General features: G+C 29.5%; 1 protein-coding gene across 3 annotated transcripts; it reads left to right on the plus strand.

Annotated features, from left to right (window-relative positions):
* The first annotated feature begins 2942 nt into the window (after window positions 1-2942).
* LOC128957429 (arginine-glutamic acid dipeptide repeats protein-like) lies at window positions 2943-10087 on the plus strand. 3 transcript variants are annotated; one of them, XM_054303186.1, is made up of 9 exons: window positions 2943-3391; window positions 4739-5047; window positions 5122-5220; window positions 5310-5390; window positions 5459-8244; window positions 8322-8466; window positions 8537-9508; window positions 9587-9750; window positions 9985-10087. In XM_054303186.1, exons 2-9 carry the CDS (start codon window positions 4847-4849, stop codon window positions 10061-10063), a joined length of 4527 nt encoding a protein of 1508 aa, XP_054159161.1. In that variant the 5' UTR covers window positions 2943-3391; window positions 4739-4846; the 3' UTR covers window positions 10064-10087. The 3 variants fall into 3 exon arrangements, with proteins under 3 accessions (XP_054159161.1, XP_054159163.1, XP_054159162.1); XM_054303188.1 differs by lacking the exon at window positions 9985-10087 and adding an exon at window positions 9920-9976; XM_054303187.1 differs by lacking the exon at window positions 2943-3391 and adding an exon at window positions 4586-4673.
* Window positions 10088-14792: the final 4705 nt, after the last annotated feature.

Here is a 14792-nt window from a genome sequence, read left to right on the forward strand (position 1 = left end):
AACTTAAAAAACTTTTTTTTTGTGGATACTATAGCATAAATAGTACTATTAATATACAGTATTTATAACTATACTAACAACTTATACTTTATTACTAAAAAATAAATAATAAAATATTAGTCAAACAAACAAAAAAAAATCTTTCAAATTTTTTTTTAATGTTTACATATACAGTAAAATTTTTAATTAAATTGAAATTATTTTCTTGTTGTTGTTTGTTTATTGATTAATAATATAATTTTCTAAATAAACAACAAAATTTTCATTATTTGATATTAATTCTGTATTTTTAGTATTATTATTATTATTATTATTATTATAAAATCAATAGTCATTTGTAAACGACAAACAAAACACACACACAAAAAAAATTACAATTCATTTAATCCGCTAAATAAAGATTCAATTTTATCGATTTAATATACAAAATAATACTGTACTGTATATATATATATATTCTGTATATCAATATTAATATATAAATATGCATTACATGTATAGCATATTTAAAAATTTTCATATTAAATATTTAAATAAAAATTTCTATAAAAAAATACATGTTTGTCTATTAACTGTGTAATCACTTTACAGTGTTATTATTATTATTATTATTTTTGACAAAAATATTGTTATAATGTTATTATTATTGTGTATTAAAATATCTTATATTATTATTTAAAAGATTAACAAATGATTTACTCCTTATACCGTATATAACATTACAATTACTATTGTATATGATATCTATAGCTAATACTTTAAGTTATATACAGTATTATATTATTATTATGTAACAAATAATATATATACTGTATATATATATATAAATTTTATATATTAACACAAAGTCTGCGTCAAACAATACAACATTAAATGCATAATACTTTATAATATAATTTATAAACATATACTGTATACATAATAATAGCATAATACTGTATATACAGTACAGTATATATATATATATAATATATATTATAATATGTTAACTGAGTGTTAAAAATACAAATTTTTCACACAATTAATTTAGAGAAAAGTCAGTCACATATCATTAAACTTTTTATTGTAATGTTAATAAACTTCACATAAAAATCATTGAATAATATATTTTATATATATACTGTATATAAAGTATATAAAGCTGTTTATACTGTACAATACATTGTGTTTTTTTAACGATTTAACATTATATATATATATATTATATACAATAGGTATATTTAATAAAGTATTGTAGGAGATATTATACATTAAATTATATAATATATGACTCTTTCAATAGATATATATAATTTATAGTATAAAATTCAGTATATACACTGTATATATATATATATTATATTGTCATAAATTTATGATAAAATATTATATTAATAATTAATTAATAATTTTGTCACAAAAAAACAATAATAATTTATTATTCATTCATAATTCATTGAATTTAAACATAAAAATTCAATGTTTTTTTTTTTTAAAAAAAACTATAAACTATTAAAATAATTATTATTATTTTAATTATATATTTATTATTTATAATACAGTAAAATCATTACAAGTCAAATAACTACGGTAACAATCATTTAGTTATTATTATTATTTAATTATTACAGTACTAATAATTACTAATAATAATTACTAATAAATTATTGGCAATAAATACTGTACTGTATGTTATGTGAAAAAAATGAATTATAATAACTAATAATTTATATTATATACAGTAATAACTTAATGATTATTTTAATATAATAATAATAATAATATAATTAATGACCAATCGATAGATCAAATGTTTTGCAATATGAATACTAAAAATAAGAAAAACTTATTTTTTATTATAATATTATTCATATATACGATATTAATAAATATATATTACGATAAATATACGATAAAAAAAATTATACAAAATATATACATAATTATAATATAACTATAAAATAAAATAAAAGTGATCTTTGATTTTTTATTAAGATCTAACCTTTTTATTATTTATTATTTTTATTGTTGTAAATCACACAAACAACTAAAACAAAATTATTTGTATTATTATTATACAGTATTATGTAATACTTTTTTTAAAAATATTATTTTAAATATATACTATACACGCATATTATGTATCAAATATATATATATATATATAGGTTTATTGTTGTATAGTATTAACCATATAAATTATTAGCTAATAATTTTTTATAAATACCAATTATCTTTATTTTTAAAAAAAAAATAATATTGAAACTTTTAATATTATAATTTTATTATTATTATTATTATATTATTGTATTGTTATATTACTATATATATATAATTTTATAGATATTTAGAGGCAATGATGAGGGCATTTTAAAACTAACAAATATTATTAACAGGTAATAGTATATTATTAAATGCATCGTTGATTTTTTAACATTATATTTAAATTTCAAAACATATATTTATTTAAACTTTTATATACTATTTATATTGTATATAATATATATACTGTATATATATATATAATTATTTAATATACAGTATAATTATATTTTAAACATTTTATATAAAATTTATATTATATAAGTATAGATAAGTATAATACAGTATATATTTATATATAAATTTATAAAAATAATAAAATAAAAATTTATTTCTATGTTTAATTAATTTGTAAACTTAGAAAAAAAACTTATTTTTATTTTTAAAAAAATCATATATAATTAAAAACTTTTCTTTAGAATAAATTATGTGTTAAAATGTATAAAAATTTAAAAAAATTAAAAACTTTTTTTTTTATAAATATTTTAAATCAAATTTTTTTTTTACATATGAACAACACATATACGTTGCTTATGTTTAGTGTATAGGCCTTAACATCACTACTCGCCACACACACACTGTTATACAGTCAATCACGTGACCAAATCTATTCAATACACAGCCATCACTACTACTACTACTGTATGAATGTATTACTAGTAGTATTCATACACACAATGTATTTGACGGAACACTCATCACAACAACAATAATATTAATACTAATAATAATTGTTTACACAATTAGTAAACAAAACAATTGTCACAACAAATGAATGTTTGATTAGTTTTTTGTGATTTTGTGTATCAATTGATTGCACCACTGTTTCGGCCACTAAACCTACCACCACTTGATTGCAGACACAGAGAGAGAGGGAGAGAGAGAGGCAGTCAATCCCGTCAGTCAATGCAATGCATAGCTAACAGTCAGTCAAACAGTGAGAGAGAGAGAGAGAGGAGAGGATAGTGTGAGTGTGTGTCTGTATGTGATTAACAATACATCACATCCAACACATCCATACCATCATCATCTGCATCATCAACAACAACAACAGTGACCATCAAATTGTTATCAATTATCTGCGCGAAACGTAAGTGTATTTTTTGTTGTTGGTTGATTGCATTGTTTGTTACCATCGATGGTATCTATAATGTGTGTGTATATTATCTATCTATGTATGTATGTGTATATATATGTGTGTGTATATATGTATATATATATGTATGTGTATGTATGTATGTGTGTGTGTGTGTGTGTGTGTGTGTGTGTGTGTGTGTGTGTGTGTGTGTGTGTGTGTGTGTGTGTATGTATGTATGTATATGTATGTATATGTATGTATATGTATGTATGTATGTATGTGTACTGTATATCTAAGTTTCCATACAATAGTCTGTTATATCATTATTATCTCCCAAAGTGTTAATACTATGTATGTAATCAATGCTATATGTGTGGTATGTATTGACATTAAATATAGGATGAGATTTACCTCAACAAAAAAAAAGTCAATAAATAAAAGTCAAAAGCGATAGCACTATCCTATTATACTTATAGAGGAGTTAACTCCGCCCACTATTTACACATTTAGAGGATAATAAATGAAATGCAATTAATATATAATGCTTTTATTACTACCAGTTAGTAATGGTTTTTTGACTAGCATTGCCATAACCAACTTATAGAAGAAAAATTACACAAAATAATTGCAAATAATATGCATTTATTATAATTATATAAAAAAAATGAAAATAAATTATCAATTTTAATGAATAGTTTTCATAATTAAAACTAATTTAAATTATTGTTTATTTTTTTAATTACCTTTGATCTAAAAAAAACAATTGAATGATTTATTTTTAAAAAAATATATTAGATATTAATTTTTATTAATTATAATTAATTAATTATAAATAGCTTAAACAAAGATTATTATTATCAGATATTATATGAGTTTAAAACCAGTTAGCATTATCACAAATGAACTTCTAGAATGTAATTATTGTCTAAATTGTATCTAAAAATATTTTTTTGATGATTTTGAAAATTTATTATTTAAAAAATGTAATAATAATAATAATAATTGTAATTATCATGTTTTCGTGAGCGTGCGTGAGTACGTGCATATGTGCGTAATCGTGAGCGTGTATAACATTGGATGCTCTACTAATTATGTGGAACCTGTATATAGTTGTATACTCTCTCACACTCTCTCTATCTCTCTCTCCCTGTGCGGGGATCGTCCTAACAGTAGTAGACACCTACTCTCTGTGTGTATGTGAGAGATAAAGAGAGAGAGAGAGTGAGTGAGTGAGTGATTGGTATTGAACTGAATGTTTAGGTTGGGTTAGACTATCCCCAGAGTCCTTACTTATGTTTGTTCCTAATGTTTGTTTTTGTTTAACAACTTTTTATTTATTATTATTATTTGTTTGTTTAGCGGTAAATAATCGTGTCGGCTGACGAAGCACTGGCGGCCACCACTCAGGGCGAGATCCGGGTGGGCCCGAGCCATCAGGCCAGGCTGCCTGACTGTAAACTGGATATTATGCCCAAAGAGATGCCCGAAAAGTGCGAGACTCTCGAAGAGCTACGATGGGCGCCGGGAGTGGCCGACTGCGATCTAATGATGTACTTGAGAGCTGCCAGAAGTATGGCCGCTTTTGCCGGCATGTGCGACGGCGGCTCGGCCGAGGACGGCTGTGTGGCCGCATCCAGAGATGACACTACTATCAATGCACTTGAATTGGTAAATAACTACCGCCCATGATGATAATGTTTTTGTCATAATCTAACCATTTTTTTGTTTTGATTGACACACAGCTTCACGAAAGCAACTACGATACGGGAAAGGCATTACAGGCATTGGTCAAGAATCCCATTCCCAAACCGTTGGACAAAAAGTGGTCGGAAGAGGAACAGGTATTTTTGATTTTAAAAAAACTAATTTTGACTTTTTTTGAGTTCATATTTGATTAAATGTTTGATTTGATTGATTGCAAAAAAAACAGAAACGATTTGTCAATGGATTGAGAAAATACGGCAAAAACTTCTTCAAAATACGACGGGATATGTTGGCTCATAAAGAGACGGTTAGCTCTCTCTCTCTCTCTGAAAATTGTTGACCAAAAACATCTTTCAATATAATCTATATTTTTAGGCCGATTTAGTCGAGTTCTACTACTTGTGGAAAAAGACACCGCAAGCGGCTACCACTCGCCCGCATCGGCGACACCGACGCCAATGTGTTCTCCGACGAGTGCGTACGTCATCGTCGACCGGCAACGCCAACAACAAGACTAATCTGAATGTTACGCAAAACAATAACGACTATATGGACGACGAAAGCGGCAGCGACGACGAAGAATCCGATGACTCCGACTCGATAACTGTCGGCCATATGTGTAGCAATTGTTTGGCGACGGCATCGAAGGAGTGGCACAACACCAACACTAACCCAGTCGTCGTCAGCGCCGGCAAAGAGAATACTATGCTATGCAACGAATGCAAGATTTATCAGAAGAAGTTCGGCGAACTGCCAAAACCGCAGACACCACTACCGCAACCACAACAACAACAAACGCCAACAACACCATTGAATGTCGCCAATCAAACGCAAACACCACAATCCCTACCGTCGCCGACAGCGACAGCACAACAATCGGTGCAATTTTTGTTCAAACCTGTCAAAAATGAAGATGAAGTGCTCAGCGGCGGAGGTGCTGTTAGTGCACACGGAGGTGCCGGCTCTCCCATCACTAATGGCAAACATACTATGAGGACTCGCGGCAGCAAAAACAAGAACAGCAGCGGCGGTGTCGGCAAAGATTTGCTAAGAAATAATAGCTCAAAGTCTTCGGAACCGAACAGTCCAGAGTCGAGAGTTGTTGACTCTGCCATTATTGGCAAATGTGACGATAAAAATAATAATAGTGACACCAATGATAGTGTCGGCGGCAAAAAGAGGACATTGTCCGAAATGACCGAATCAGATGAAATGGACGGCGATATGACCGCCAAACAGCAGCGCAAAGCAGCCGCCAGTACTACTAGTGGTGACGACAATCTTCAGGAAGCCGTTACCACAGATGTTAGTACCGATAATCAAACGGTTAGCTCGAACGATGATAACAGCAGCAACAGTGCTAACAATTCAACTGACGATCAGAATGTGGATAATATGAGTTTATCGCCAAAATCGCCATCGAATCCAGTGTCTGTTAAAGTTGAAGAAAAAGATAACAATAAAATTGTTGACAATAACAACAACAACAGTAACGATAATAGCAACAGCAATGACAAAGTTGCTGATTGTATTGCTCAACCATTGTCAGCAACACCGTTATTACTACTACCACCAACTGCTGGAGCACCAGCTACTACAGCTGCTGCTATTGTTGGTGGTGGTGGTGATGATGAGGATGATAGTGGCGACGGTGGTGTTCAGCACAAAGAAATCGAAGATAACAAATCAAACATTAAGCTAATCGGCGAAACAACAGCTATCGACAAGACAACTACAACAACAACTAGTGTCGACAAACTGCCTGTACATCGAACCGAAAGTCCTCCTCCATCTGCGGCGGCGACATTGGAATCAAAATCATTGGCAGATCAACCGCAACAGCTGATAACACCGAAACTAGAGCCGCCGTCATCACCCAAATCGCCCAACTATTCCATATCATCGTTGACTTCGCTACATCCGAGCGGTTCGCTGTCGTCTACCAATCAAAAACCGCTGACGACGGCGACGATGACATCTCCGCTAATGAAGATCAAAGAGGAGATCATGCCGTTTGCCAAATCGCCGCCGCAGATCATGAATCCGATTGTCAGCGAACCATCGGACCGAATGCACGGAGTAGTCGACCATATGTTTCCATTTATCGGAAGCCAATCGATGGGTCCTATGCATCATCATTCGCGGTCGTCGCAGATGATTAGTTCGCCAATGAATCGAATGGCAGAAATTTCATCGAATGAGATCAACAAAGAGTCGTCGTCGTCATCGTCGATGGCGTCTATGACCAGTAGTCATCATTCGACCAGAGATGACAATAGTTACCACTCATCATCACATCATCATCATCACCATCACAAGTCATCACACAAAGAAAGGACACCGTCATCGTCGCCATTGAAACATTCGTCATCATTCTCACCATTGATTAGTTCCGCTGCTTCTGATTTACCGAATTTTACAGCAAATTCTTCAACAACTACGACAACAACAACAGCTGCAGCAATGTCTTCCCTGCAGACATCATCTGCATCTTCGGAGCCATTATTCCACAACTCATATCTGATGGCACAAAGTGAACAACGATTACCGCCCGTGACGGCCTCGCAGCCGATGCCAGCGAATCATTTTATGGGTATTCCCGGTCAGCCGGGGCTCGCGTCTCAACTGTCGCCGCATCTTTTGCCGCCGTCGATGCATCCGATGGCTGGCATACCAGGAATGTCGCCCTATTTTCCGACATCTTGGTCACCGTACGGTGCACGGGGTGTTCCGTCGCCGTTTGGCTTTGCCGGCTCACCATTTCATCCGCAACTTATGGCTCCGGGCGGCCAAATGCCTGGACAGCATTCGCATCATACGCATAGCATGCGTGAAATGACTGTTTCGAAATCAGTGAAATCGCCGATAACATCGCAGGCCAGTCGCGTATCGCACTCGCCATCTCAGTACACGCCGGTTCCGTCGAATATGTCGAAACACGACATGAATGCACATCACGGCCTCGGCGGCGCTAGTGGAGGTGGTGGTGGTGGCGGCCGAGATCGAGACATGGACCGACACGACAACAGACACCACAGAGGAGAACGCGACCATTCGCATGAAGACGAGGAAGTAGAGGCCACTACTCCGATGATATCGCGAGGACCGAGTCCCGAACCTAAGATTGAGGACAGCGAATGCCATAGAAGTCAATCGGCAATGTATTTAAGATTTTTAACTATTTTTTTAAAAAACATTTTTCTTTAAAACAAATTATTTTATTAAAAAACACGATCAGATTTTTGCGTCACTGGAATCGCGGCGATTATAATTCATGTGCCCGAACTGACCTGACCTTCAAACCGGTACCCGACTCGTCGCTGGCCAGAAAACGTGAGGAAAGAGCCAGAAAAGCGGCCGAAAAGGAAAGAGAGGAACAAAAGGTACTGTTATGTCATATATTGGCGAATAAAATATATTTTTATTAATATTTTTTCTTTAATTATCTCTCAGAAATTGGCGGCAGAAAAGGCCTTATCACTCGAAATGAAGTCCGGAATGGGCGGCCATTCAGGTCTCGACAATACACATATGAGTCCGCTCGGCCGACACACTCCGCGAAACTATACGGACACACCGGCGCTGCGGCAACTGAGCGAATACGCCCGACCGCACGCTGCCTTCTCACCAGTATTTCCTCATCCATCGCACGGCCTAATGGGCTCAACGCCGAATCCTCTGGCCATGCACTCGGCCGGCGGCGGACCGCCCGGTATGGATCCGATACTGCAGTATCAAATTGCTTCGGGACTTTATGGCAATTCTCGAGAGCGTATGGAAGCCGAAGAACGGGAGAAACGCGAAAGGATTTTGATTGAAAAACAACGAGAAATCAAAGAGATGGAAATGAAGTCGCGAATGGCCTCACAGGGCTCGGCAACGCCAATACCGTCGGCCAGTAATCTACTGGAACCACATTGGCTGGAATTGCAGCGCCGATACGGCTCTCAACTTTCCAATATTCCGACATCGCAAGCACAGGGAGGTGGCTCTCCATTTGTATTCTATCCTCCAGGCGACGGCCGACCGACTGCCGAACAATTGAATGCACTGTCGGCATCCGACCGTATGCAAGCCGATCGTCTGGCTCTGGCCAGTGCCGACCCACTCTATCGATTGCAAATGGCCGGACTGAGCCAGGAGCTGCATTCGCACGCTCACAATCACGCTCACGCACATCAACATACTCACCTTCACGTACATCCCGGTGGTCATCCCGATCCGGTGTCGGCAGCCGCAGCCATTGGTCATCCGCAGTCACAGTACGATCCGCAAATACACGGCAATCATCCTCTAATGCCCCAGAGCTCAACATTCCCATCCCGTCCGCCCAGTATTTTGCAACAGCGAAATGAAATGCAATCGTCGGCCGCGGCCGCTATGTTTAGGCCTTCATCGTTTGACGAACAACTAGTGGCCCATCAGGTAATCACATCTACAAATTGGTTGTCACAAATGAATCCCGATATTAATCCATAAATATATCCTCTTTTACTACAATAGCTATCGGCACAGGCACTACATCACGAACAGCTCCAGAGGCAGCTAATCATGGAAAGGGAACGTATGGTTGCCGAACACTTGCGCGCGGCAGCAGTTGCCGGCTCGCAGATGGCCGGACACCCGCACGTCTCACAACTGGCCCAACTGGAGGCCGACTTTTTAAGGTAAATGTTGTCCTCTACCCGCACCCTTTCCAAATGGTGTTGTTATCCCCTCACCCAACCACCCCATCCCCACTCACTATTATCTCTTTTAAAAAAAAAGGTTTAAAAAGTGATGATTTATTTATCAACAAAAATAACTTTTTTTCATTATCTCTTTATTTCATTATAGAAAATTTTATTATTAAATTAAAATTTAATTTTCTATATATTTTGATTTAATAATTTAATTTACAGACAACAACAACGCGAACGTGAAATGAAATTGCGATCACTAGAGGAGGCGGCCAGAGGTGGTCGACCGCCTCTAACTTAAAATGATAGAAATATATATATATATATATATAAATTTATATATATTATAATAAATAAACAAAAATCTCAACAACATTTTTTTATTATTTAACTAACAATACAATTATACATTATTGTATTTTATATTTACTTTAAAAAAAACATATATATATAAAATATTTATATAAACTATTAATTTCAATAGTTTTTAGACGGATTTTTTAACTAGAATTTTATTATTGACACACAAAATATAATTATTTAAACAACAAAAAAACATTTTGTAAATAGTTTTTTTATAATATATAATATTTATATATTTATATATAAATATATATCATATATTATAAATACATTTAACTAAAAAAAATAGTAATAATAATGCAGTTTTACTTTCTTTAATATATCAATATATAGTATATATTAGTTATACAATAATTGTATAGAAAAAAAGTTGAAACAAACAAATTATGCATATTTCTTAATTAAATGAATTTTTATTACTACTAATTTAATTAATTTAATAAAAATAATCATAATTTTAATTAAAAATTCATAATTAATTATTTATATATATTTATAAATAATGTATATCACTTTTTATTGTCTATTTAAAAACAACAAATATTTATATTTAAAATAAAATAACACAAGTATTTATTGTTGACCCGAGAAACTAAAAACTAAATGTTGTTTCATATAATGAATTTTAAATGATTGACACCAAAAAAAACTAAACTATCGATTTTAAAAATCAACTTTTTATTATTTATAAAAATTATTAAATTTGAAACAAATATACACTGAACAGCATAAGTAAAAGAAAATATGTATAAAGTGTAGTATAAATATGTATTAAATGAGTCTATCTTTGATGGCTATAAAAATACAAATAATGATATTTAATTAATTTATAATCAATTAGTAAATTAGTTTAAACACTTAATTTGGTGCTATAGTTGAAAAAACTAATGATTTATTAACCAATGTTTAGTTTAAGACAATTGTATCATCAGAGGCCAAACCCGTGATTACACGGGTATTGGTTATCATTTGATTTTACACGTGTTTTTTGGATGATTAAAAAAATATTTTTAAATATATATTTACCAAAACTTTACACATAATTTATGTAAAAATATTTTTTTAATCATCCAAAAAACACGTGTAAAATCAAATGATAACCAATACCCGTGTAATCACGGGTTTGGCCTCTGATGATACAATTGTCTTAAACTAAACATTGGTTAATAAATCATTAGTTTTTTCAACTATAGCACCAAATTAAGTGTTTAAACTAATTTACTAATTGATTATAAATTAATTAAATATCATTATTTGTATTTTTATAGCCATCAAAGATAGACTCATTTAATACATATTTATACTACACTTTATACATATTTTCTTTTACTTATGCTGTTCAGTGTATATATTGTACTGTATTTTTATATACAGTAATTAAATGCACTTTATATATATATATATATATATATATATATATACTGTATTAATTAATTAATTAATTAATTTTACACACAAAACATTTAATCAATTGTTTAGTTATAAATAATTAATTATAAAAATTATATTTAAACACAAAAAATATAATTAATTTTTTATAATTTATCATAAGTTAAATAAATATATATTTATTATTTATAATACATTAAATTTGCACAAATTTTAAACGATTTTTATTTAAATTTAAATAAAAAAAATAATCAAAATTTGATATATTGTAAAAATTGTCAAAATTATTATTAATATTATGTCAAATAAAATAAATGTAATAACTAATAAATAAAAAAAAAATAATAAAATACATTGTAAAATGTTTTGAAAAACAAAATTATTTTATATAATTATTTTTTTTTGATGATTTATTAAACATTTGTTTCACAATTATGTGTAAATATTATGGCTTACTATTACAGTATTATATCTACAGAGTATATCATTAACTTTTATAATAAATAAATTAAAAATATATTTGCTCTGCAAATGTTAAATATTTATTTAATATCAATTAACTAATGTATGAAATATTATGCAAATTAATAATAGTAGAGTAATAATAATAATAATAATAATAATTTTTTAAAACAATAATAATTTTTTAAAACAATAATAATTTTTTAAAACAATAATAATTTTTTAAAACAATAATAATTTTTTAAAACAATAATAATTTGTTAATAAATTAATATCCAAATATAATTGTTTAGATTAGTTAGTAATTTAATAAATTAATTAATAGAATCAACAGCAAAAAAAATGTTAGTTTATTATAATTAAAAAAATTTTAAAAATATAAATCAAATTATAAATTTTATATATTTTATATATTTTGTATAATTAGCTTTAATTAGATAAAATGTAATAAAAATATATTGAAATTTTATTATAAGGCTTAATGATAATAATAAAAAACTAATCTAATTATACGTCATTATATGCAATTAAAAGTTAATTAAAATATTAATTTTTTCAATATTTACATTTATATAACAAAATATAATAATTTTATTATAATGTTATGTAATTTATATATTTTTTTATTATATTTATGTTTTACTAGTAAAATAAAACCAATAAATAAAAATATAAAATCTAATTTTTGTTTATATAATATAATATATCCATAAACTTGTCAAAACATGTAACATATACTTAATGAATATAAATATTAATAAAACGATAATTTCAAAATAATAAATAATAAATTATCGAAAATATCATATAAACATTATATTAGATTTGAAGTGTTAATCTAAAAACTACATATTATTAATAAAACGATATAATAATAACACATAATATACATATAATTTTATATTAATAAACACTTAATACGGGTATAATAAGCAAAAAGAGTATTATTATTACTGTACTCTATATAATAGATAATATAAAAGATAGTTAAAAAAAACATTTACTAAGTGGTGTACAATATAAAGATTTAACATTATTTTTTAATATACTATATACACAGTAATAAAATATAAGTTTACATAATAAAGTAGTTTTTATTTGTATAGCACTGTATATGAATAGATAGAAAGAGAGAAGAGAGAGAGAGAGAGAGAGAGAGAGAGAGTTAGGTTAAATAAATAACATTTTAAACTAAACTATTTATACAAAAATGAAAATCAATTTTTCTTTAAACTTTTATATACTAGTTGTTGTATATTATTATTATTATAATAAACAGACAACTATTAGTAGTACCGTATATTTTTCGGCTCTGATACTGACAGTCCCGGTATTATACAGTGTATTATTATACATAAGACATATTATACATACATAAGCGGTACTTGAAATAAAAGCTTATCAATGATCTTCATTGGATTACAGTGTCATCTCTCTCTCTCTCTCTCTCTCTCTCTCTCTCTCTCTCTCTCTCTCTCTCTCTCTCTCTCTCTCTCTCTCTCTCTCTCTCTCTCTCTTTATTTGTATGAAAATTATTTTCCAAAGGAAGTCATTACTACATGTTTTATATAAATATAACTCAATATGTATTATATATATATAGACATATAAATTATAACTTGAATTGCTTTTTGTAGAGTTAATCTAATTATTTATATAAAACATGTTTTAAAAACCTCTAATCTAATGAATATTTATATATTATAATATATTTTTTTATATATTAATAAATATATTCTGGTTTTATGTTTTAATGTTTTATCTTCAAATACAATGCTTTTATTATTATTATTATTATTATTATTACTGAATTACATTGTTTTCTAGCGTTCATTTGTTTCATTTATTTTAAGATAATTGAATATAACTACAATAATACGGTATATGAATAAATAAATTTATAATAATAATAATAATATTAATGAAAAAATAAGAAATTAATTTCTATTTTCAGAAAATCATTTATTTCGTATAATAATAATAATAAAAATAATAATAAGAATATTTTTCTATTATTTTCATTTATAATATAAAATTTTTGTCGGATATTATTTATTATATATATATAATATGTTCAATTGATTTTTATATTTTGCCCTTTTTAAAAAATTGATATAACAAATTAATAGGCGGAAACACATCAAAAATATTAGTGATTGAAAAAATTGTCGCTTTATTAGTGTACAGTTGAGAGATGGATAGATTGAGAGAAAGAGAGAAGAGAGAGAGAGAGAGAGAGAGAGAGAGAGATTAGTTGTTTAATAAATGACATGGGAATACAGCACCGATATATAAAATTATAACTCAGGAATAGGTTATAGTATTTTTAGACTTCAAAAATCTATTACCTGTGCTCTTAAAAATGTTCAACACTTTATTATAACACACACACACACACACACACACACACACACACACACACACACACACACACACACACACACACACACACACACATACATACAGTATATACACATACATAGACTGTTATACACTTACCGTATATTTCATTTAATACTCATGAAATAGAAACGTTATATTTAGAGATCAATAAGTCATTACAGGATCTGAATTGAAGAGAGAGAAAGAGAGAGAGAGAGAGAGAGAGAGATAATGTGATGCCTACTCTCTATTTGTTGAATACATCTCATCTACTGATGCTCAGGGAGGGAGGCTGTATATACTGTGTATATACAGTATATGTGATAATACAGCGCATAGGCGCTGACTTTTAAGCACACTGTCATACAAAATAGACAGTACCTTTATATAACAACTATATATAGTATATATATATATATATATATATATATATA

Source organism: Oppia nitens, unplaced genomic scaffold, assembly GCF_028296485.1.
Source record: "Oppia nitens isolate AA-2021 unplaced genomic scaffold, nextdenovo-longstitch-racon4-pilon3 scaffold3_pilon_pilon_pilon, whole genome shotgun sequence".
NCBI classification, from domain to species: domain Eukaryota; kingdom Metazoa; phylum Arthropoda; class Arachnida; order Sarcoptiformes; family Oppiidae; genus Oppia; species Oppia nitens.

Bases quoted from the DNA above. Each gene is read 5' to 3' on its own strand.
- LOC128957429 (XM_054303186.1), top strand. From the start codon at position 4,847: ATGCCCAAAGAGATGCCCGAAAAGTGCGAGACTCTCGAAGAGCTACGA. The intron at 5,391-5,458 runs GTTAGCTCTCTC...CTATATTTTTAG, and splicing joins TGTTGGCTCATAAAGAGACG to GCCGATTTAGTCGAGTTCTA. The intron at 8,245-8,321 runs GTATTTAAGATT...AAACACGATCAG, and splicing joins CATAGAAGTCAATCGGCAAT to ATTTTTGCGTCACTGGAATC.